General features: G+C 32.4%; 1 protein-coding gene across 1 annotated transcript in view; it reads left to right on the top strand.

Moving 5' to 3' along the window:
- The window catches only part of LOC131876656 (uncharacterized), a 78734-nt gene that overhangs the window by 14988 nt on the left and 36121 nt on the right, over positions 1 to 27625 (top strand). Inside the window, exon 2 of the mRNA XM_059222099.1 lies at positions 23199 to 23386. Within this exon, the coding sequence (XP_059078082.1) occupies positions 23199 to 23386 (188 nt within the window). The remainder of the gene's footprint in view (positions 1 to 23198; positions 23387 to 27625) is intronic.

Consider the following 27625-nt stretch of genomic DNA (forward strand, 5'->3'; position numbering starts at 1 on the left):
GCCAAGGTAGTTGGACTGGGCTGACCAGGTACAGCAATAGTGTAACCTTTCTTTGTAACTTCCCAGACGTCTTTACCAATGTAGTTTAGATGTGTCTCCATTCTGATCTTCCATATGCCATAGTTGGTTCCATCAAGTTTAGGATTGTCCTTCCTGAAATAATTAGTAGACATTGGATCTCCTCAAGTTGTTAAACTTCTGCAAAAGAGGACTAAGCTCTGATACCATTTGTTAGGTCTTGGAGACAACTGAGAGGGGGGGGGGGGTGAATCAGTTGTCAAATAAATTCAAACCAAAACAACTTAACCAACTTAATGCTTAATACCGGTAAACCAGTTAAGTATGCTGGTAGACAGTTTTAATAGTTAATTGCTATACCGGTAAAGATTAATGCATGAAACATAAACACAAAGTCATCCACAACACATGGCACCAATATTTGTAAATGGAAACCCTGTAAGGGGAAAAACCACGGTGGGAAACCTTACCCACAATCAGATGATACTACTAAATATACTAAGTGTACATAAATGGGGTCTGCACATGCAGAAAGGCCAACAGCCTAGAGCTCACTGCTCAATCACAAAATGGGAGTCACACTGACTACAGTTGGATGGTTAAATCCAATAAGAATGTACTGAACAAAATATCATCTTCATATGCTGGATTCAGTACCAGTGTAATGCTGATATGCTTTCACAAAAACCTAACTTCACCTTCAAATGATGTCTTTGTGTATAGCTCTGCTTAATCTTGCATATACCTTCACACAATTCTTTTTCCGCATTCCACATTCGATCTTACAAATAAGATCTTACATTTATACCATAACCTAAGACCAATTTTAGTAGGTCGGCTCTACAAGATATTGCAATAAAAACATTTTACAAACAATATAATATCCGATGCAATAACCAATTGAACATGTCGGCTTAATTCATTTACAACAGTAATTAATCATTTCCTTATCATGCCATGCTGATCTGGAAAAGATAAACCTGCCAGTGTAACCCTAGGTAACCTTGGACCTATTTGCCGGTAAAAACAAATATGCAAATATGAATATACCAATGATTAATTCATTAAGATAATATGTCCACATGATGTCTTCGATATTACCAAGTGTCTTCCATATCATTTCAAGTGCCGATGATCATTATATCCTGCCGGTGAACCATATACCAGTAACTGTGCAATAGTTACTTTCTTGCCGGTGAATGCTGCTACATCTCCAAAGTGCTAGTGTGTTAGTAGGTGTTGACATCAATGACAAAACCATACAAAAATACCAACAGTATCACCAATCTATCAATTAAAGTTCAATTCTCCAAATGTGTTGTCAATATGTGTAGAGGTAAAGTTACCCTTTTAGGGGTGTCATCCATGTAGACTCATCGGTGCAAAATGGGTAGAGTTTCTACATTTATTAATGTCGTATGTATTTGTGAAATGAATAGATTTTGTAGGTATTGCATTTATTAATGTCGTATGCATTGCAAGTAAAAATAAAAGGAAACATCGTGTAGAAAAAAATCAACAGGATAGATGTTAGATGTCCTAAATTAGTTGTACCTCCGTGGAAGTCATTAGGTTCATCCACATGCTATTCTTATTTTGCACATTCCTTTACAATGCATGAGTTTTTCTTTAAATTATTTTACATGTTTTAGGGGAAAGGACCTAGTAGTTGTGCATCCTAACTTCATGCTTCTCAAAATCCTACGTGGAAATTTCAAATCACTCTGATTTTTTTACAGAAGCTTACTTGGTAAGTCCCCTGCTTATAACTAAGGTTTTAGGGCCACATCATCAAATATGATGCCACATCAACATGCTTTTTTCCAAGGTGTCCAAAATAGCCCAAAAAAAAAGTGAGACCAATAGGTTGGCAAAAGGGCCCCAATACTTGTGCATCTGATGTGGCATCACATGATTGGTTACTTTTCATAACAAAATGGTATATTTAATTCAATTATTGGTACTTATCATACAACTATTGGTGCAATGTTATACAAAGGTTGGACATTAAATCAACAAGTATTGGGGTATTAAATCAACAACTTCTATCACAAGAATTGGAACGCGCTCAACTATTGGGTCCTTTCCCCTAATCTTTCTTTAAACGATTTTACATGTTTTGGTAATGCATTTTAAATTATACTTGGATAATTGTGATAGCATGCTATTTATTATGTTAGGATTTTTTATAATTGTTTATTCTATTTATATTAACACATTCATTCATTTAGTTTGGAAAGATGGCAAGGGAGTTGATATAATATCATCTCTATGCAATTTCTATCACACATTAAAAGATTATTTGGTAAAAATAATTGACTAGGATGATGCAAAACTATTAATATTATTTTAGGGAATGAAAATAATATTTCTATACTTACATATCAATTGTTTGAATTATAAATCAGAATTCACATTTTTTATGCTATTCAATTCATCTGTATTAGGAAATGGTTAGAGCTAATCTATGTTAAATTAAATCTATGGTTGGACATATTCATCTATGGAATTGTATTGTTTAGTTACTCAAAATAGAAAAATAAAATCTAAGACATCCAAATCATTAAGAAAATCAGAATAAAGAGTAAAGGATTCCCTATGAATTCAAATTTTAAAACCAAATAAATATGGGATCACTATGCTACTCAAAACTTTTAAATTATAACCATGCAAAACAAATTTGCTACATTTGGAACTAAATCTAGACAAGCAAATCCCAAACCAGTAGAACCAAACTTAGATACATGTAACTTGCTTCCTAAGAAACCAAAAAAAATGAAGTCATTTGCATGTAATTGAAGCACATCAAAATTGGGTTAACTCAATCCAAACAAGTAAGTCATATGCGCATGCAATTAAAAATCTTGAAATTTTCTCAAATGCAATCCATATCAGTCAAAACCTACTTCAATGAAGACCAAGGAAATGAATTCATATCAATAGAATACAAATTTGCGAAATCCAATCCTACAGACCCAACAAAGACAACTATTTGAATAGATGTCAAACAAATAATTTCAATTTCACTCCATTAAACATTTTAAACAAGTAATCCCAAATCTAAACCTAAGACTTGTTTGAATGGAAATTTTACAGATGAAACCCATATCAGTAAAATACTAGACTTGGAATACATGAAAACCTATATGGATTAACCATCTCGTTCACAAACTAGCCTCTCCCTTTGATTCTGTCCACAAACAACTTGTTATTCTCCTTCTCTAGAGCACCCAAATAAATGAACTAAAAAATAATCATAGCCAAAATCCCAAACAAACACAAGGGTATGTGCACAAAGATGGTGGTCAGAAATGTGGACACTGCCTACAAAAAACATGAAAAAACAAGTAGTGCGTACGCGGTATTAAAATTTGAAATCACAGCGTACACGCTTAGGTCCATTACCCCCGAGCCTAAAGAAAAGATATCGTGTATGTGGTGTTTTTAGGAAAGTGATCACATTCGTGGTTTTTAGTCCTAAAAAATCGCATACGCGATACCTGTCAAAAAAAGTTTTTTTAAAAAAATGACTGGGTTTTATTTTCTTCGTGACCACAACGTTTTTTTCTTCATTTTCCCCATGAAACTGCAAATGGGCTCCCACATTTCTCAGCAAAATGCTATGGATCAAGGTTAGTTTTGCATAATTTTTGTCTTTCTTTCTCATTTATTCAATATTTTTACGTTTTGAATTTAATTTTGTTTATTTTGATTAGGTTTTTTAATTTTTTGTTTCAAAAACTAGATTTTGATAATCCACAACAACAACAACAAGATGCACCTCTTGAAAAACCTGAACAAAACCCACAAGATACACCTCCAACTCCTCCTTTTGACTGTACACCTAATACACATGAGCAATTGATTAATCAGTTTGGGCAAAACTCATCTAAAATAAATAGATTGATTAATAAATTAAAAACATTTGAGCTTGAGCATCATAAATCCCTCGCCATTAGCCTAGAAACATTAGCTAGTGGTGCCACAACTATTTCCACGCAAATTACAAAATGGGAAAACTTTATGGATATGTGTCATCAATACTATGCTAGTGGGTTATCATACGAGGGAGTGAAAATAAATAAATTAGTAAACAACAAATATGTGCCCTTTTTGTTGATCCTAAAACTGGTCAGTCGTTACCTCTTAATGCAAAGAGGTTTCCCATACATTGGTGTACCAATATGCAGATGAAGAATATTTTTTGGCAGAGGTGGTGGATGGTCTTTGATGATCCACCTTGTAATAATTATGAGGTGTCATTGCATTTTTTGAGAAAAGTATACTGTGAGTTTGTCCTCAATGTGCAACCAAACTATTTTGACATGACAGAGTTCTATGGTAGAGGTGGTGGCTCTGCTCGAGATAGACTTGGAGCCCGTAGGCGATTAGCCCCGGAGAGTTGCCGCCCCCTAGCACCCAAACCCAAGGTGAATTAGGTTGTGCCAATAGAGCTGAAAGAGTCGATGGAGCTATGGACTCTTCAGGTGGCCACAACATTGATTGGTGCCATCATCCAGCATGGGACACAGTTAGCACAACCTCTTGTACTAGATGATGAGCCATTAGTTTTTCCAGGTGGTGACATAGAGTCTATTCAACATATGTGTGTCAGTTGCTCGGGGATATGCATAGCGATGAATGATGAGGCCGCTGCAGATGGATCCACATCTCATTCATGCATGATTTTTGGGAGTAGATGTTAGACTCGCACGACTGAGGATGTGGCACTAACAGACGAGTTGATGGACATGTTGTTTGACCATTAGCCATAGACACAGGTGTGTTGATTTGAGTTCATAGCATTTTATTTATCATTCACTTTAAATTTGTAATTACATAAATGCATTTTCATTTATACATCGATTTAAATTGATACAAATAATATGCATTTCAGGATGCAACAACGATATATCATACTCCTCCCGCAGTTACTATAGCTGCAACTTCGACGCTTGAGGTATAAATTTTGTAACATGTTAAAATAGAATAGTACACTTTGAATTCAAAAAAATTACAAGATATACTAACTATCTTTAATGCTTGGTCCAATTTTTGGTTTGTAGGTGTTGATAGGGGACCAAATGTCCTAGATTCATGACATCATGCTCAACGATCGATTTTGGCCTACAAGGCTATACGATATCATATTTTGTACAACCTTTTTTATGTATTGTTTTGATGGAATATGCAAGTCATTTCATTTTAGTTTTTTAAAATTATGTTTAATATTTTATCTGTATTAATATCTCATTTTAATTTTGTTTTTTTAGGGTACCCCCTCCACGTCTAGGCCTCGTCCTAAGCAAAATAATTCCTCGAAAACACCAAAACGTGGAAAGAAGGTAATTAATTGAACACATTTTAAGTTGTACAATTGTTTGAAAATGTTGAAATTGTCTTAGTTGGGATTTGTAGGTTGATTAGCATTTTTTGTCTATTTTAAATGTACAACGACCATTGAGCTATGTGGATTTGTTGAATGCACCAGATTTGCCCGTGGATCGAGAGAGGGAGGAGGTATGTATCTCTACTTTATTTTCTTGATTTCATGATTATATGTACGTGTACATGTGAACTTGTGATAAATTATAATCTTATATATTTTTCATATAGGAAATATCCATAGTTGCTTCATCAATGGTGAGCCCTTCTCCATGCATTGGAGAAGCATCTCAAGATCTGGTACACTTTTGTTTGATATATTACATTAATTGTTTTTAACCTACAATACTTATCATTATATTAATTGTATTTAATATTTGATCATTTTTTGTATAGGTAATAGCGATAGTTTCTCCATCGATGGTGAGCCATCCTCAGTCCATTGGAGAAGCATCTTAGGCACCGATACGTCATTGTTCTCTATATTATAGCTTTTAAGTGTTTTTGATTATTTATGTTAGTGCATTGTATTAATTGTACATTTAATCTACAATAGCCCTTTTCGTGGTCCGGCTATAACATGGATCCTTTTAAGTTTGTCTTCAAGAAAACTCCTAAGACTGACAAGGAGAGGAGAGCGAAGACATTTGATCCAAGATCAGCCAATGAGGTAATCTACATTTCAATTGCAAAGAAATTATAGTTAAATGCATAGTTGTGTTGTTAATTGTGAACTATTTTCTACAAAACAATTCTAACTTGGCTTTTGAATTGTGGTTTTGTAGCCATCTACAGAGCCGCGTAGTGCTTTGGAATATGATTTGATAAAATTTATAAAATGTTGAATTAACCCTAGTTTCTCTTGAAAGATTTTCATAAATTCAGCTACACATATATCATTTTTCACTAATTGCATCTCTTCAAATATTTTCCATCTTTAACTCAATATGTGACTGTCTTGTATTTTCCAAAAGAAACTAGTTTCCTACCGATTTCATGTGTGCTCTCCAAATATACACATCTTGGTAAACATTCCAAACCATCACATATAGCACAAGAACCTTCCAAACAAGACATCTTATAATAAATGCAACCATCATGTCTATTACATAGCACACTTGAAATAAATTCTCTTATCGACTTAGGAGGTGCTTGTATATTGCATTCCTGTAAAACATCGTTAGTGTGCAAAGTAGAACAAATATGATGAAAAATATCATAGTGCATGGAAAATTCAATATGCATCCTACAACAACACATGGTGCGTACATGATTAATCTTAATATAAAAAGGTTTTGCCATTTCAAAAAATCTTTGAGAAATTCTTATTTGAGGAAACTTTTCAAGGAATCTTTCATAAAATTTTGTTTGAGTCATATCCAGATAGTGTTTGGCATGTGGCTCACAATTTTTAGACCTGATTCGCCTTCTAACAACATCTCTTTGGCTGGGCAAAACTCTTTCGTTGTCATGCCAAAATGTTTCAATTAATGTTCTTAGTGCATCAACAACAACCTTGTCTTTGTGTGGTAGTCTACCCGAGAATGCCCAAAGAGAATTATTGTTAGGTTCCTCTATTTTTTCCCGCCTCTGTAATGTTTTACTTAATGTTATTCTAGTAACGTTTAATGACTTACTTGTTTTGCTTATCAAACGATCTTTTTTATTTTCTTTCTCATTATAGTTGATGTAATTACACGTCGAGTAACATTAGAATCTTTAGTATGTGATTTTGAATCAATATCTTGATATGCATCAAATATATTTCTCACAATAGTTATTTCGCTATTACTTTCAGATGATCTTAGGCCTAGAATTTTCATTGTCTCTCTAAAATTCAAATTTTTAATCATTTGAACAATTAATTGACATCTTGCGGTTTGATTTAAGTTTTCCAAATAGTTTTGCCATATTATTATAACAATTCTCCTACAAGTTCGTTCATTCATTTTATCGGGCATTGGCTTCAATATATTCTCATCAATGTCAATTAGATACTTTGGTTTCCTACGGATGATTCTAGGAGGTGTTAACATCGGTGCATTGTGTGCATTGTGTATATTCAATTCATAAAATAGAGTAGGTGTATGTTCATCATTTAATTGATTATTCAATGTGGTCTCTTCTTCAATTGCATTAGGTGCATTATGTTCATTTGGTAAATCAAATTGAGATGTGAGGATGACATACCTTCATCTCCCATTGTTCTTATGTCACGTAATTTCTTCATACGCTACCTTTGTCTTTCCTTTTCAGCCTCTCGTTGTTCCATCGTTCCTCGCTTGTTCTTTCCCATGGTTGATATCGGTTGTCCTAAATAGAATCATATTACATATATATAAACAAAAGTTCATAAACAATCAAATAACCATAAATATGCATCTTATCGTTATTTTTTTGAATCAAAACTATTAAAGAATCACAATAATATTGACAAAACTAATAAGAACAACAATTCAATCATTTCAAATCATGCAAAAACAAAATATTCACTTACTTCTATGTATAAAACAGTGACAAAAGTGCAGACACAGTTGCAGTGGGGCCTTCAACAACCTCAAAAACTTCTTTTGAGGCTATTGAGGCTCTTGGGCAACTAAAACTATGTCTAAGTCCCGTGTATGCGGTCTAATAATAGATCGCATACAACGTACGCGATCTATTAATAGACCATATATCGCGTACGTGTTGTTATTCCCTAAAATTTTTGCAAGCCCAATGGTATTTTATGGCACCCTGTGCGTGCTTAAAACTCATAAATACCATGTACGCGATCCTAGGCCTTAAAAATGTTATGGCGGGGCAACGAACTAATAGGCTCAGTACCTCGTACTTGCTATTTGTAGTAAAGAAAATGTGAAGGAAAAGGGAGGGAGGGAGAAGGAGAGGGGCAGGGAGAGGGAGAGGGGGAGGGAGAGGGATATATATATATATATATATATATATATATATATATATATATATATATATATATATATATATATATATATATATATATATATATATATATATATATATATATATATATATATATATATATATGTAGAGAGAGAGAGAGAGAGAGAGAGAGAGAGAGAGAGAGAGAGAGAGAGCAATCAATTAAATTGTATCATATCAAATCAATCTTATTGCATAAGCTAATAATATATTTAAATGCAATGGAATTGATTTGCTTGGTATGGCTATACATTTCTACCCAAACCATGAGTTTGGAAACCACTTCGTATTCTAAGAATTGCAGGAGAGAAAATTGGAAGAAAAAATGTGCATTACCAAAGATTACCCAAAGCCCACCACAGGAGGAGTGTGGTGGAGGGATGATGCATAATGGGTTTTATACATTGAGTCAATTGATTTGTTTATCAAGGAAAGCATAACCTCTCGAGCTCAAACTGTGGACCTTAGGATTATTAGGTCTCTAGTTCATCCAAATGGTGACCACTACATGGCAGACCTAATTTCAATATAACAATATAAAGTAAGGGAGATAAAGGGGGTACGGAGAGAGAAAGAGTGGGGAGAGAGAGAAGAAGAGAGAGAGGGATGGGGTATGGAGGAAGGGAGAAGGGGAGAGAGGGAGAGAGAGGTAGAGGGAGGAAGAGAGAGAGAGAGAGAGAGAGAGAGAGAGAGAGAGAGAGAGAGAGAGAGAGAGAGAGAGAGAGAGAGAGAGAGAGAGAGAGAGAGAGGCACCCTGTACGCACTTGAGAGGGGGAGAGAAGGAGACAATACACATACATACACACACATGTGTGTGTATATATACATATATATATTATATACATATATATTATATATTATATAATATATATATTATATGTATATACACATATTATATATATAATATCATATTATACATATTATACACTCCCAAATTTTAAACAAAAGTAGTGCGTACACGCTGTTTTAGCTTTATTACCGCGTACACGTTATTTATAGTAAAGACAACGTGTACGTGCTTCTTATACCATAGGTACCCCGTACGCACTTCTGACTGTTTAGGCTTGGAAATAGGCCTGGATGACAAAGCTATGGGTTGGAAGTTTGATTTCCCTCCATTTCCCTCCTTTTTGATGTGTTTTATTTTATCAACTTGGTTTCTCAAATTTGTCATCATCAGGTTTACACTTCATCATCACAATTATCGTCATCATCAAATTCTAGTGTTTTGGACCATTCTTCAATCCAACCATTTCAATGTTGCAATCCAAAAACTTCATATTTTGAATCTTCACAACTTTTACTTATTTTTCTGCTACTAAATCCAAAATCACTTCTACCATCTACCATGTAAATAGAACTAAGATTGTAATTATGATGATCTTCTTGTTTTCCTTTTCCATTTCCTTTCCCTAAGAATACTCTTGACTATAGTGGCAACTACAACTTTTAACATGAGAGCTTCCATAATGTTGTCTAACTTTGAATCCCAATCACACATAAAAAACACTAGTAGTACCATTAAGCCCAGTGCTAAAACTTGTTTTTAGTTTCCCCAAAAAATCATCATACGAAGCTCTTCGAGGATAATACAGCTGACAATGTTCAACTAGGCTAGTATTTTTTCCCCTACTTATTTTGTTCATGAAAATAGTGCATAGGCTGAAATAAATTTTTTGTTTTAAATGGATTTCTTTTTTTTCTACATGTCCTTGGTTGTAGGAACTATTATGTATACATTAATATTCTATTTGAGAAATTTAAAAAATTGTTTTCTTTCATAAGTACCATGTTTTGTCAGATACTATTAACAAAATGCTATTTTGTTTCTCAAGGTGCAAAGAACATATGTTTGTTGCTTTTATCCCTATTTCCAATTGCACAGACAATATCTAGGCCTATAAATGATCATGTATTACTTGGTGAAAACAAGTTTGATATAGATAATATTCAAATTCTTGTTCATGCATTGTCATATGTATAAGAATCAACATTTTTTTCCTAGTGACTTGGAATGTTATTTCTATTGTAGTATATAAGTTTTGTAATATATATTTTCTATCACATGTATCAAAGAAGTACCATAACAATATCTAAAGAGATTTTTGGACTCCTTAAAAGATTCTAAAGTAATTTCATTGAGTTTTTTTTCTAAGTATTTTTATTGAATTTTTATTTTGAAAGTTATGATTTTGATGTTTATGCCTGAATTGTATATAGTGGTCTAGCAAACTATACCCATTTGGCTACAACACAAATGCATCTTAGTTTAGAAGAGGGAAAACCAAAAGAAGACAACTAAAAAATATTTCATGGATTTAAATACATTATTTTTAGATTTGATTTCCCCTTTAACAATTTTTTTATAAGGCATGCATTGTTGTCTACTACCATTATTTATCTATCATCATTGTTAATCACCATTCAAATTGTAAATAAATACATTGAGCTCCTGATGTGTGATAATCAATCCATCAATGAGATTTTTGGTAGAATACCCATAAAATTAAGAAATTTGCATCGCAATAAAAAAAAAACCATTGCTACTTTTTTCTAACAAGTAACAATTTTTATTTTTTTAAAGGAACATTTCTTTAATAGATCTTCTATTTAATTTTACCTTTGATTTCCTATTGGCAAATCCCTTGAACCTCTTATCAGTGCAAGTGCTAGTTATTCTATTGCCACATATGACTATGTTGGCAATTTGAAGGAATTTATTACATGTATTGCATTGATGTTTTGTCATTGATGTCAACACTAGCTGTTATGGTTGTTTACCGACTTCCGGTAGAAGGATTGGATTGGGAAGATTATCAGTTGATTGTCACCAATATGATCTGGATGATGGAATAAGTTTATATGGATGATTCATATGCTTCTAAACTATGTTTCAGTTAGTTGGTATTTACTTGATGATCGGATGCTATCTCATGTTCTAGTAAGCCTGCTTTGTAGGTCAGGTAAGGGTTTCACTGACAGATCTTTATGAAGATCATTGATGTAATACATAAGTGGTGTTGGTGTAGCTTCTAGAAGGGAATCAAGATGCTGATAGTGATTGTGTTCATGCCTCAACTGATTGGTGTCATTTCTTTAGCTTGTGTGGATCTAATTTAGGTCTGATGCTATCTAGGTTATGAACCGGTTTTCATGTAATATGTTGGTGGATCCTCTGATGCGCTTCTAGGATGTTTTATTGGTTGGATGATGTTTGTTTGGCCTTAGGCTGACATGTTTTATGATTTTATTTCAAAATTATGTAATGGATCTATTGAATTATCATTTGGGTGGAAGGCCTAATTGGTTAGGTCCCGAGTTGGTATAAATATATGTAAGACCTCATTGTAGATCATAGGCAAGGAGCGAATAATGTAATAATCATTTGTGTAGAGGATTTGGTCGATCATAGGTGATCGATTTGGGTTTATGTAAGAGGTTTTAGACCTTCGGTATTGAGCTTTACCGGAACTGTAATCTGGCATGTTTGACGCTATCACAAGCAGTTCTTCTTTCTGGATTGGTGTCCAAATATTTTGAGGTGGTTGGCCTCTTCTATAGTCATTGAGACTCCATTGTGATGAGAAGTGCACTCTAGGAAGTGTGGCATCCTGCATATGCAGGCCCCTATTGTAATCATATACTTTCTGCAGAAGTATCGTTTGACTGTGGGTAGGGTTTCCCACCGTGGTTTATCCCTTTATCGGGTTTTCCACATACAAATCATGGTGTTATGTGTTATGGTTGCATGGTATTGATTCTTTGGTTTACAATTATGCTTAATGCTTTATCAGTTATTCTAGTAAAAGGTTTTAAGTGCTTTAATTCATATAATCTGTTAACAACTGATTCACCCCCCTCTCAGTTGTTCACCGGTTATCCTAACAATTGGTATCAGAGCTTGGTCCTCTTTTTGCAGAAGCTTAACCGCTTGAGGAAGATCCTATGGCAACTAATAGTTCAACTACTGTTTACTGGAAGGACAACCCTAGGCTTGATGGAATAAACTATGGATTATGGAAAATTCTGATGGAGACTCATTTAAGATGCATTGGAAAGGAAATTTGGGAAATAACTCATAAATGTTACACTCCTCATGATCTAGCATCTGGCAATCCTGCACTGACATACTTGGAAAGAATATTGAGAATGACTATAGAGCTAGAGAAGCCCTCTTAAGCACCTTATCAGATTAGCGAATCATGAGAGTATCTGATAAATCATCGGCGAAAGCTATATGGGACTTGTTGGAGACTCTGAATGAAGGTGATCCCACTATTAAAATTGTAAAACTTGAATGTTACCAGGTAAGATATGAAAGCTTGAAGATGGAGGAAGATGAAAGAATTTTTGTATTCATGGAAAGGGTAAATGAAATTGTATTAGGAAATTAGTGTTGTGGTGGATCTCTGAGCGAGGAAGAGATTGTTTCAAAAGTATTAAGGGTTTTGCCACCGACATATAAGATGAAGGTAGCTGCAATTAATGAGCTAAGAATCATGCCTAATTCTTCTGTCAATAGAGATACTCTTGTTGGGAAGATATCTGCTTTTGTGCTTGAAGAATTTGGTCCTCCAGGAGCTACAAAGATTGATGCTACATTTAAGGCATCTACATCATCAGCCGACAAGCAAGATTGGAAAGTTTTGTATGCAAAGGAATTGGAAGAGATTAGGAAAGAAGATGAAGAGCTTAAGCAACCTGAAGCCCTATTTTCTAGAAGGATACCTAAAGGTCCGACAGGAAGTAAGTATGAAGGAAAATCTCCTTTCAAATTTTTTGCATGTAATAAGATAGGTCATTTTGCATCTAGATGTCCTGAAAGGAATTCAAAATTAGAAGAAAGAGCAAGAAGATCTTTTAAGCCTAGCCCTGAATATCAGATCAAGCATAAGTACTAGAGAAACAAAAAAAAATCATGCTACTATGCTGATGAGGAAGGAGTAACTGATGACTAAGAGGAAGAACTGGCGGGAGATTCAGCTAATGGATTCATCAATGGAAAAGACTGGGTATTCTATGCTATGAAGGAAGATGATCTGGAACTAGTTATCAAAAATGAGGAAAAGGCCCTTGTAGAAAAATTTGAAGACAAAGATGAATGGGTAATAGACAGTGGATGTTCTCATCATATGTCAGGAGATAAAAGAAAGTTTCTAACCCTAGAAGAATTTGATGGTGGTCAAGTCAGATTCGGTAATAACAAAGCATGCATGATCAAAGGAAGAGGAACCATTTCATTGGATGGTAAGCATAACACTGATAATGTCTATTATGTTGAAGCTTTGAAGCATAATCTTTTGAGTGTAGGATAGTTGGTAGACGAAGGATTTCGATCACATTTCAAGGATGGAAAGTGCAAAATCATTAGCAAATCAGGATTGGAGATTGCAACTGGTACACAGACAAAAGGTAACATCTTTTATTTGAGCTCCGGTGAAAAGACATGTTTGATTGCACATATTGATGAAAGTTGGCTATGGCATAAGAGGTTGTGTCATGTAAATTTTGATTACATTGTAAAGATTAGTTCAACTAAGGCAGATAGATATTTACTTGAGATTGTGAAGCTTGATAATCCTGTATGTAAGGAATGTCAAATGGGTAAGCAAATCAAAAATTCTTTTAAAATCATTCCTAATAAATCTAATGATATTCTTGATTTGATTCATATTGACCTATGTGGTCTTGCTAATATAAGAAGCTTTCAAGGAGATAGATATTTCATGTTAATCATTGATGACCATTCTAGAATGATGTGGGTTGCTTTTCTAAGGGAGAAATCTGAAGCCTTTAAGAAATTCAAGATCTTTAAAGCTATGGTCAAGACATAGACATGAATGGAAATCATGTGTTTGAGATCAGATCAAGGTGGTGAATTCACATCCGGTGAATTCAACAACTATTGTGAGAAAAATGACATTTGGAGACAATTATCTGCACCCCAGACACCTAAGCAGAATGACATTGTGGAAAGAAAGAATAAAACCATTTTGGATGCAACCAGAACCATGATGATGAAAGCTAATTTTACTCATATCTACTGGAGAGAAGTAGTAAGTACAATGGTTTATACATTCAATAGAGTTCATATCAAATGAGAAACCAGTAAGACACCTTATGAATTATGGTTTGGTCATTCTCGTACTCTTAAGTATTTCAGAATCTTTGGAAATAAGTGTTATATCAAAAGAGATGATTCCATTGGAAAGTTTGACCCTAGATGTGATGAAGGAATATTTCTTGGTTATTCAACTAAAAGCAAAGCATATAGATGTTATAACAAAATATTGTAGAGAATTGTGGAGAGCGCTAATGTGAAAGTGGATGAGCAACACAAATACCAAGCTAAATCTTATGACAAAGAACCGATAGTGGAAATGATCATAAATGAACTGGTAATGCCTGTACCAGAATAAAATACCTGAAACAGTTACCCTGACATCATCAGAAAACTCAACTATAATTGAAGAGTAGCATAGAGAACCTGAAAAATCAAAAAACACCAAGGTATGTAAGGCTAAATCATTCTGAAAATCAAATCATTGGAGACCAAAACAAGGGAGTTATGATAAGAAGAAGATTGGAAAATCAAGAGGTATTTTTCATTTCTCAGATTGAACCAAAATTAGTAATTTAAGCTTGTAAAGATGAATGTTGGATGAAAGCTATGGAAGATGAATTAGATAAGATAGAAAAGAACAATACTTGGACTTTGGTTCCCCGACCTAAAAATAAGAATGTTATTGGAACTAAATGGGTTTTTAGAAACAAATTGAATGAGGATGGACAAGTTGTAAGAAACAAGGCTAGATTGGTTTGCAAAGGATATTCTTAGAAGGAAGGAATTGATTATGGTGAAACTTTTGCACTGGTAGCTAGAATTGAAGTTGTTAGACTATTTCTTGCTTATGCAACCTATAAGAACTACAAGGTCTATCAAATGGATGTTAAGTGTGCATTTTTGAAGGGAGAACTTGAAGAGGAAGTCTTTATTGAGCAACCTGATGGATTCTTATTGATAGATGACAAAAATATGGTTTGTAGATTAAGGAAAGCCCTATATGGATTAAAACAGGCTCCTAGAGCTTGGTATGCAAGGTTTTATAAGTATCTTTTGAAGCTTGATTTTATAAAAGGTAATGCTGACAGTAACCTATATTATAAGATCACTAATGATGATATTCTGATTATTGAAGTATTTGTTGATGATATCATATTTGGAGGTGAAGAAAAATTATGCATGGAATTCTCTGATAATATGTAGAGTGAATTTGAAATGTCTATGACTGGAGAAAAGAGATTTTTTCTAGGTTTGCAGATTACTCAGACTGACAAAGGAATGTTTATATATCAAACTAAGTATCTAAGGGCATTGTTGAAGAAATTTGGTATGGAAAATTCCAAACTGCTTAGTACTCCTATGGTTACAAGTGAAAAATTATCAATTAAAAATGTATCCCCTCCAGTAAATTCTACAAGATATAAATCCATGATTGGTGGTTTGCTATATTTAACTCAGACTAGACTGGCTATAATGAATGTAGTCTGTATTGTATCAATATTTCAAAGTAATCCAAGAGAAAATCATGAAAGTGCAATAAAAAGGATATTCTGGTATTTGCAAGGAACAACTAAATATGGTTTATGGTACCCTAAAGATGATGACTTTACTTTATGTGCATATACAGATGCAGATTGGTTAGGTGATGTTGATGACCAGAAGAGAACATCCGGTGGAGCATTCTTTCTTAGGAATAAGTTGGTTTCATGGATCAACAAGAAGCAACCATGCATTTCTTTATCTACTGTTGAAGCTGAATATGTTGCAGCCGCAACTAATTGCACTCAAGTTCTATGGATGAAGCAGATGTTGAAGGATATACATGTGAGTTGTAATGATTTGGTTGTTATTCATTGTGATAACTCTGCAACTATTGACATATCCAAGAATTTGATATTTCACTCCAAGACTAAGCACATATCAATCAAGTATAAATTTTTGAAGGAAAATGTGGAAGCAAAAGAAGTCATATTGGTTTATGTGAACACTAAAGAACAGATAGCAGACATCTTCACTAAACCTTTGTCCCGGGAATCATTTGAGTATTTGAGAGACAGATTGAGGGTTTCTACCCCTCTGGTAGAGACTTAAATGATGAAGATGTGCATTAGTCCGGTATGCATTATCAGAGCTATCTTTTGCTTCGGATTGATGAAATATTGATACTACTCAGGGGGAGTAGTCAACCTTGAGATTTAAAGTTTTCATATTCTGTTTGATATCTATGTCATATCTTTGGCATTGCTATCAAAGGGGGAGGAATATATGTGAAAAACCATTGCTATCTATTTTTTAGATTGATTGCACTCCTTAGGGGGAGTTTGGCAGTATTTGGTCTTTTGATTTAGATTTGGTTCAGAGCTTTATTGCTATATCATTTTATGGGAGATTGTTGGTGGTCTTCCATAGGGGGAGACTTGTTTGACATTTCTTGGCACTTGGATTCTTTTCACATCTAGTGTTGCCATCAATGCCAAAGGGGGAGATTGTTGGCACTATGAAGGAATTGGTTATGTGTTGCATTGATGTTTTGTCATTGATGTAAACACTATTTGTTATGGTTTTTTATCGACTTTCAGTAGAAGGATGAGATTAGGAAGATTATTAGTTGATTGCCACTGGTATGATCTGGATGATGGAATAAGTTTGTATGGATGGTTTATATGCTTCTGAAGTATGTTTCAGTCAGTTGGTATTGACTTGATGATCAGATGCTATCTCATGTTCTAGTAAGCCTGCTTTGTAGGTCTGGTAAGGGTTTCACCGACAGAGGTTTATTGTTCAGATCATTGATGTAATGCATAAGTGGTGTTGGTGCAACTTCTAGAAGTTATTTAGGATGCTAATAGTGATTGTGTTCGTGCTTCGACTGATTGGTGTCATTTCTTTGGCGTGTGTGGATCTAATTTAGGTCCGGTGCTATCTAGGTTATTGCTCAGTTTTCATGTAACGTGTTGGTGGATCCTCTGATGCGCTTCTGGGATGTTTTATTGATTGGATGATGTTTGTTTGGCCTTAGGCTGACATGTTTTATGATTTTATTTCAAGATTATGTAATGGATCTATTGAATTATCATTTGGGTGGCCAACCTAATTGGTTAGGTCTTGGGTTGGTATAAATATATGTAAGATCTCATTGTAGATCATAGGCAATGATCAAATAATGTAATAATCATTTGTGTAGAGGATTTGGTCGATCATAGGTGATCGAGTTGGATTTATGTAAGAGGTTTTAGACCTCTGATATTGAGCATAACTAGAACTGTAATTTGGCATGTTAGATGCTATCACACGTAGTTCTTTTTTTTGGATTGTTGTCCAAATATTTTGAGGTGGTTGGCCTCTTCTGTAGTCAGTGAGACTCCATTGTGATGAGCAGTGCGCTCTAGGCAGTGTGCCTTCCTGCATGTGCATGCCCCTATTGTAATCATATACTTTTTGCAGAAGTATCATCTGATTGTGGGTAGGGTTTTCCATCGTGGTTTTTCCCTTTATCGGGTTTTCCACGTACAAATCATGGTGTTATGTGTTATGGTTGCATGGTATTGATTCTTTGGTTTTCAATTATGCTTTAATGCTTTATCAGTTATTCCGGTAAAAGGTTTTAAGTTCTTTAATTCACATAATCTGTTAACAACTGATTCACCCCCCTAGGGCTCTTAGTTGTTCATTGGTTATCCTAACAAACTATACCATGGGTCACTTAGGATAATCCAATACTCGTATCACCAATCTATCAATTAAAGTTCAATTCTCCAAATGTGTTGTCAATATGTGTAGAGGTAAAGTTACCCTTTTAGGGGGGTCATCCACATCTGATCCTATATCCACTATAGTCTTTAAGATCATTTGGGAAAAAATATTGCACAAATATCCATCTTAGAGCTCCAATAAATATGTCACACACATAGAGAGATCCTCTAAAAATCACTCCAAAAGTCTTATTTACCTAATAACATAAATGTTGATCAATTCCAAGCCATTATAGGGCATATCACTTCTTCCCATCAATTAGTGTTCACATAATGAGGCTCTATACCTAGAGATTTTCTATTTACAAACATAAGGTTAAGAGACTCGTGATAGATTGAGAAATAAGTTTATACATTTGTACCCTATAATTGGTAAAACAATTAGGATATTTTTATGGTGTTAGTGATTCCCAAAAATGTATCACAATAAAAGCTTATGATGATGCTAAGCATTAATATGGAGGGAGTGATAACATTTGCCATTCAAATTGGTCCCATTATAGTTGTGATTGTTTATCAGGCCTTGGACCTTCATCTCCCATATATAATATCTCTTGGCCATCCATGGATACATGCTATGCAAAATGTACCTTTTACATAGCATCAAAGTAGAAAATTTCCTCATAATGGTGCCAAAGTCACTATTCATGGAGATCCCCTCCCTTTCTAATATTGTGATAACACAGAAGAAAAGTATCATAAATCCAATCAAGTACCCATTCGTCAAGAAGCCCCCTCATCATCCTATGTAGATCCTGGAAGGCCACCTAGTCAACTCCCTATAATGCATCTTTGTATATTATTGTTTGTGATAACAATGTACCATAGAGTATATATTTTTCATGATATGAATGAGTATATCTATGTGTATCTTACTTCTTGGTTGTGACAAAGTAATATTATGGATAAATTATACATAATTGAGCTACGATGCTTAATGATATTTTATTTGATTCTCAGACTAAATTAGATTATTTCCTAATGTGTTACATTTGTACAATAATGTTGGATATTGAATTGACCACCATGGATATTTTGTGATATATTGGATCTTATTTTACAATCTTTAACTATGCTTCCAAATTGGATATGCACTAATATTGTTGGCTTTTTGACCAATATTTTTATTGAATTGTATACCTTTATTTTATTTTATTTTGATATGTGAATGTTGCAAAGGGTGCCATTCCCATTACAACATTTGTGCCCACAACAGAAATATGACATAGATTTAGTTTCCCATGATTACAAACCCATCAAAAAGACTATACTGACTATTTCATTATCACCATCATCCAAAAAGGATTGCAAAACATTTCAAATTTCACCCAACCCTTACCCATGACCAACATACCCAAACACATCACCAACCATCAAAATCTTTTGTTCTTCATCCTCAGTCACTCCAAGGCACCTCTCATCCTTCAATAATCCCAAGCCCACCTTTGCCTAAGCATTTTCATGGTCCCCATCAAAAGTTGTACCAAAGATAATGAACTAGGAGCTATTGAAACTCTAGTAGATTCTTGATCAAAAAATTAAAAAAACTCAAAAATTGTTAAAGACTTAACTATCACCTTCTTGATAATAATCTAGAAAAGCACATCTTAAAAATAAAACTATAAATTAATCTTCATTTCTAACAGGGAATCAAAAAATGCTTTGAATGACAATTATATATCTCAATTTGAGATTCCCATCTAAAAAATGTCAAAAACATTAAATACTTAACTATCACCCTCTTGATATTAATTTTAAAAAATAATCGAAACAAAAACTATAAACCAGTCCACCTCATGGTTAGTACTTATTGTGGCATAATATTTATTATGTCATTGTTGCACATCTTTAAAAATCATAAATAATATAAAAATTAAAATATCTTTAAAAAAAAATTTCATAAGATCTTCAAAAATCTTTTATATTCTAAGTCTTGAAAATTAATAATAACACTTAAAAATACTATCAAATAATCCATGGACATAAATATTCAGCCCATGGACATAAATATTTAGCCGATAGGCCACTATTTTAGTCTCATGTCTTACGCCATCATTTTTTTTTGCACATCGCAAAGTATTCATCTAGATGATGTATTAATCTGGCAATATTACTAGATTGTATTTTTTTTAGAAAGTATTGATGGTTTATTTTTTAATGATGCCAAACACCAAGCTTTCTTTCCTTATTTTGAGGGTTTATCTTGAAATTTTAGAATATTTCTTTTCTAATAATGTTCCTGTGAAGCTTTTTCATCTTTTTATTTTTCATTTATTATTACTTAAGTGACATATTTATTAGTAAAGAATAAAGCCTTCTCACACCTTTTTTATCTGTATTTCCGTTTCAAATACAAGATTGGGATGGAAGTCAAGAGTGATGGAATCTAATTTTTATTAAGCTTTATTAAGCTTAAAAGTCAGAGTCATTAAGCAGTAATTGGAAAACATTTCAAGATATGCCAATTTCATCAAATTTGAAATCTCGAGGTAGATTTGTCTAAGATAATGGCGGCTAAAAGGACATATTAGGTGGGCATTTTAAACGGCTTGATTTACCCATTTTTTTTTTTAGATTTTTATGAATATTCAAATTAATTAATTTTATTCTTAAATATAATAAATCTTGGTTCATTTGAAATCTGAAGGTAGATTTCAAAAGAACAAATTAGGTAGCATTTCAAATAGCTTGATTTACTAATTTTAAAATTTAGATTTTTCATGAATATTCAGATTTTTTTTTTTTTTCTTAAATATAATAAATCTTGGTTCATGATAATGATTTGTAAAATTAAATATAAGTATGAGATTATTATAAAAATTAGATTTTTAAGAGTTTATTATCTAATTTAGATATAATATTTGGATATCTTTTCTTGAACTTATCATAACTGAATTGTGGATTTTCATCTACTAACTCAACAATAAGAATTAGAGATTTTCATCTTCTCAAATTCTAACCTAGAGGGGTTGCGTTTTACCTTAATGATGTAAATTGCATCTTAATAATGATATATAATAATATACTAATATTGCTAATAATATAATATTGACATTAATAATATGATTATGTAAATTAAATACTATTAATATAATAATAACAAATTATTATTCTATTATGATTAATAAGAGATGATGAAATTCAAATATTAATAAAAATAAAAATAAAAATAACTTTATGTCTAATCATAAAATTGTTCTAAAGTTATGAGTGGGTGTGAATGCCACAATTTGCATATAAAAAAGTAAAAATAAAAATTATTTCCCAAATTTTAAGGTTATGATTAATTTTGATAATGTAAGTAATATGAATATACAAGAATCAAGGTTAAAAATAATTTGACATAAAATTAATTTTAAATAATATAAATTTATAAAAATAATAATTAGCAATTACATTAAAGCCTTGCAAGTAAAATAGAATAAGGGTAATGGAATTGAGAATAGAATTAGGTACGATGAGGATTACAATAAAATTTGGGTTATATTGAGTTTTACAATTACAATTAGGGTTAGGTTAGAATAAAAGTTACACTTAAGATTAGGGCTAAGGCTAGACTAAAATTTGGATTACATTTAGAATTAGAGCTTGAGTTACAATAAACTTTAGAGTTAGGGATAGAATTAGGAGGGTTAGAATTAAGATTAGTGATAGAATTAGCATTATAATTACAATTAAGGTTAAAGTTATAATTAGGGTACAATTAGAACTAGGGTTAGGATGAACATTATTTAGGGTTCAATTAGAGAAAAAAGAGAGAAACCAAACAACTAGTTGTATTTTTTTTTTTAATAATGAGTGTGACAACAACTTCTTCATCTCAAAAAGTTCATCTATCTATATCTTACTATTAGCTAACCCTTGCACCCCTTTTAGTGAAAGTGCTAGTTATATGAATGTTGACTAAACATAAAATGAATCTTAAAAATATAAATATGTAACCCTTGATCAAATAATACAAATATTTATGCAATACTAATAAAAATAAAAATATATAACTTTTGGCTAACTAAACTACAAATATTTATGTTATAGTAATGAATAATTTGATGATCAAAATATTTAATTGTTGATGTTAATTAGATGTTTTTAATGAATATTTTTGATTAATTTTTTTATCAATGAAAAATTATAAGACCGATATAAAGGATCAAGCCCCAAAAACATAATTAAACAATAATGAAGAGCCAATACAAAAAGATCAAGTCCAAAAACATTTTTAAACAGCTATGAAGAGCCAATACAAAGAAGTCAACCCTAAAAACATATTAAACAGTGATGAAGAACAAAAGATCAAACCCAAAAACAATATTAAACATCAATAGACTATACTAAACCAAAGAAGAGGGTCATGATCATCAAACTTCTCCCAAACATCAGGAGAGATGTGACATCTTCAATCAGCTTCCAACCAATAAGAATGGCAGTATCCTCTTTTATGGTTAATTAGAGTAATTTGCACCTACGGGCAAAAACTATTGAGGCCGGCTATAATTGTCTCTGTCTGGACTTCCATATCTATTATCAACAATAAGGCCGGTTGTAATTGTCTTTCATTCGGAATTCCATATTTATTTCATCGTTATTCCTATTCAAGCATTGTTGGCGATGGCACCCACGCACCTGCTTTGGGCATTCAATACAAGTCCAGCCCATTTGTGTTTGTTTCGGTTTTATATATATTCCTAGAGTACTAAGTAATCTCAATCGTGGAAACAATTTTGCTTAATTTTTGTTTATGGTGTTTATATAAATCTAGAATAGTCACAGGTTGAAATCAGGTTGACATCTCTTCAATCAACAATCAAAGATTGAGAGATATCCATTTTGTCGAAGTAGTTTAGAACAATCTTTTATGATATCGAAACTTTCAAATTGTTTAATCCCTTCCCATCAGAAACAAAATCAACCGACTGAAATTTGGTCCTTATATGCTTTATCCATAACGATGGAAGGCAAAGAATACAAGTATTAGACTGAAATTTGTTTGAGATTTCATAGAGAACTTATCCTTTATTGTTCTGGACTGAACTCTCTTTCAGATGAAGATAATGGGATTAGGAGAATGGGTGAGGAGCTTAAGATTGAAGGGAAGGGCGAATACATATAGTGAGATGAACATGTGTGAAGAAGCAGTTGAAGAGAGGCGACACCAGATTGCCCAGATGATGATAAACAAAATCTTGAAGCAGGCGGATCGGCCAAAACCTAAGCCAGCTTTGAGGATAAGGTTGCGCAGATTTAGGATAAAAGTGGGACAATCTGTGTTTGGCAGACTCAAAGTGAGGATGAGATTTATGACCCGCCTTCTCTCAATGTTATCTCGCATTGCTCCAAGGGCAACACCATTGACACAGAGTTTCTATGATGGGGAGGATCTAGATATGAGCTTGCCTCTTCTCTTAAATTAATGAATTCATCTGTATCTTTATCTACTACTTCTAAATAAGAGTTCTATAGATTCTTTTGCTCTTACACAATAGAAGTTAAAAGGATTTAGATGGGTATAAATTTATTGCTATATTCAAATGCCCATGTTAGTTTAGGAGATTTCTTAAATATTTTACTCATTCCTTTTCACAGGACATTTTAGTTTTTCTAGGGATTCATGTAGTTCAGCTGTTTGCAGGGTGAAAGGAGTTCTCTATTCTTTAATGGCTTACACGAGATGGTGTAAACGAGATGTTTCAAATCTCAAATGGTCAAACATTCAAATGGTGTAAACTAGATGTTTCAAAAATCTCAAAATTAATCCATAGATCAATTAAAGAATCACAATTTTCACATTTCATATTGTCGATAATGTTGTTTGTATGTTGTTTGTTTAAATTGTGTGCAAATTTTTGGATCAATGTTTCAGTTCACACTCCATGATCTATCATCGGAATTATAGAGAGCCAAAAGAAACAATACATGAATATAAATCTACAAGATCACATAAAGAAAGATTTGCATATCATGGTTGGCATGCATGTGGGATGTCTTTCTCTACTAATGGTTTGATTACAATTGAAAATGGTTGAGTTTTCTTTCATGTTAAAATGACTCTCATCATACTCATAAACATGATGCAACTAAACTTAAAATACATGTACAAAAGAAAAGGTGAACAAACTTGAAAGCATTGTGTTAATTAAGGATCTAGCCACACCATTTATACCAAAATGCATACTCTAACCTCTTTTCAAACCAAACTACATGACATGACTTAGTTCCTAGCAATAATTTTCTTTAATATAGAATCCTCCTAATATCTTAATCATATATTTATATCCAAATTTCATTTCAAATCTTCTATCACAATATTTCAATGAGCAACAAAATCAAGCCTTTGAATCAAGCCAAATCAAACAATTACTAATGCTTTTTCAATTACAATTTATTTTGAATAAGATTTGTTGTTACTAGATTTCATCAGTTCTTAAATTTTAGATTAGTAGGGGAGAATAGGAAGATATTTATTCTTATCAATTTTGTCCCTAAATCTAACATTCTTACATCATCTAAAATCTATTTTTAGGTTAAATTTATAATCTCCTTTAAGATTGTTTTTTTTATTTTTAATTATTTTTCACTAATTCTTGTGATCCTAAATTCATTTTAACGTTGCATTCCAAAAAATTCTCTAGGGTCCCTAGACCCTCTTAGATGAAATAGAAGGAAGAAATGTTCTCTTTCAAATGACTTCGGCCAATGTGCCCATTACTGAAAACATCACTACTTTAGTCTATATTATTTAAGATGACACCTAGTACCATAGTGTACATTATGAATTAATTAAAAAATAAAAGACTATAATTATCATCAAGTAATTTGTTAAATACTAAAATTACAATTAAGATAATGATAGTCATTAGTCATTCCTAATTGGCGTTCTTATGAAAAACTCATATGGAATGGGTATGCTAAAAAGAGACATGCAACACTTATAATGACTCTTCTCATGAAAATCTATTTCACTCCCATAAATTATCCAATGCATTTCCTTCTTGCATCTAGTTCCTACACTCGAGAAATTTTGCATAATCTCTTCCATCCTATCTCACCTCTTAACATTCCATCTCTTCACCTCTTAACATTCCATCTCTTCCATCCATTCTCACTTTTTCACATCATACCACTCTCTTTTCCTCCCATCATTACTAGGCCACCATCTATACACATATCTCCTTCATACTACAATATCATCCAACCTTTTAGTCAAACTCTATTATATATTCCACAACAACATATACCATCTTAACATATTCATAGACATTCAATTTCCCTTATCTAACTTATTACAAATCTCCCTTGATAGAATGATGAAGCAAATTTGGTTGAGATCATAAGTTACCTCAATAATTTAAGATTTAACTCCAAGACTGACCTATCTCAAGATTTATACACAATCCTTTGGTTTACATTATACACGTTTTTCTATTTCTAGTGAAAATTTTGGCTCCTTTCTTTAAATTGCATACTAGCAAATCGACTCACATTTACATAGTTTACATGCTTAGATTTTTTATATAATGATAGATTGATAGCCAAACTCTTTTCAATAACTATGAAAGAACACAATTGAGTCTTTCTTTTCATTGAACATGATTCTATACACTTTTTTTGAAAATTTCATAATTATTTTTTTTAACATTTCCAAGTTGATGTTTCTTCATAATTTAATTTTACCAAAGTATTCCAATCCAAGAAAGGTTCTAATGAAAGGGTTAGTGATTATATTTTAAGATTTCAAACCTTACTTGCAATGTTGAACTATCAATAGTTAGATAATGATATACAAGGGTTATTAATTGATAGTTTTCATCCCACAATCAAGAACAAGGTTAATGTTGATCATTATATTCGACTTTACCTAAATTAATGTGGAGGATAAGAAACTAAGAACTTAAGCTCCTTAATGCTAATTAACTAAGTTATGGTTCCCCAGCACAAATTGCATACCATCCTATTTCCCTAGCAAGTTCCTATCAAATAGCATTTTGAAGAAGAGTTTAATGATAGTGGATCTAACATAAATAAGAACCAAAACCCAATATTATTCATATTCATCAATATCGCAATTCTTCAAATTTTATTAATGATTCATCTCTCACAATAGAATACCTTTAGATGAACATATAATTGAATGAAGGACCTTCATTCAAAAGTGATATTATCATGGCCTTTGAATGGAAGCTTTATTTTTTAAAAACTTTTTTTTATATATTTCATGTTTAAAATGTTGTATGGAAGGAACCTTCAAATGAAGGCAAACCTTCGTTCAAAGGTCCTTTTGATGTCATCATCCTATTGCTCAAAGATTTTTAGAAGAAATTTGTGTTTTAGAGAAAGGTCTAGAACCTCAAATAGAGTAATCATGACATGATATTTTTGGAAGATTGTAAACCTTAGAGTAAGATTCCCAAAATGTATAATTTATTATTTTCAACTTTTTAATGAAAATAATTTTTTTTTCTAAAAACATAAAGGTCTTTGTTTGATGCACATGGAACATATAAGAAAAGGTAGATTTTTTTGAAAGCTATATATTTTCACTCCATATTGGTGTCTTTGTTTCAACAAAAATATTAATTTTGATATCACAATTTTTTTTATTCAATATAGAATAATATTATAAACTAATAATTCTTAATAAAAATATAGTTGTGCCACATAATAGTGTTAATGATCTATGTTTAAGAAATTATAAATCTATTTTGTTTCTAAAAATATTATGCATTAGATGGAATAAAAATCATCCATTACAAATATTATAAAGTATAAAATTAAGTTATCAAAATACTGAAAAAATGATAAAATTTATTCTTTTAATAAAAAAATGTTTAGAATCTATATACAAAATCTCAAAAATCAATTTTCACATTATCATCAAATTATTAATAGTTTTCTTACTATCAGTCAGAAAAAGTAAAAAAATTGCTTATTTTTTTTATTTCAGTTCCTACTTAGTTCAAAAAATGGAGCCGACTATTGTGAGATCATACAAACATTAATCCATAAGCACATATTTAATTTTTACAATGCTCTATGGTTTCCTCCATATTTATATTTACAATGTTTTAAGAAGATCACTCAATTACTTTGTCACTTACTAGACCAATGGATTCTTCTTATCCGCTACTTTGTTACTTTGATGTCAATTCTTATTGCTATATTCTCTTGTAGCTATCCACCTAGCCAAAAAATACATGAATCTTAAGAAGAAGTCACAAGTCTTTATTTATAATAACACTATCTCCAAACGAGCACAAGATTATTACTAAATATCTCTTCTACTAAGAAGACCACCAAGTCAAGAAGCTTATCCAAAATATACTTTCTTTTTACATTTTTTTTATTGGAATGATCAATTAAATTACATCTTAGTCAGATGGATGGGGTTTTAATACCTTATTAGTAGTAAGTAGATCTCATATACAAGCACAAAGGTTCCAATACAAATAATAATAATAATAATATTGTAGCA

Source organism: Cryptomeria japonica, chromosome 6 (genome assembly GCF_030272615.1).
Source record: "Cryptomeria japonica chromosome 6, Sugi_1.0, whole genome shotgun sequence".
In the NCBI taxonomy this organism is placed as follows: domain Eukaryota; kingdom Viridiplantae; phylum Streptophyta; class Pinopsida; order Cupressales; family Cupressaceae; genus Cryptomeria; species Cryptomeria japonica.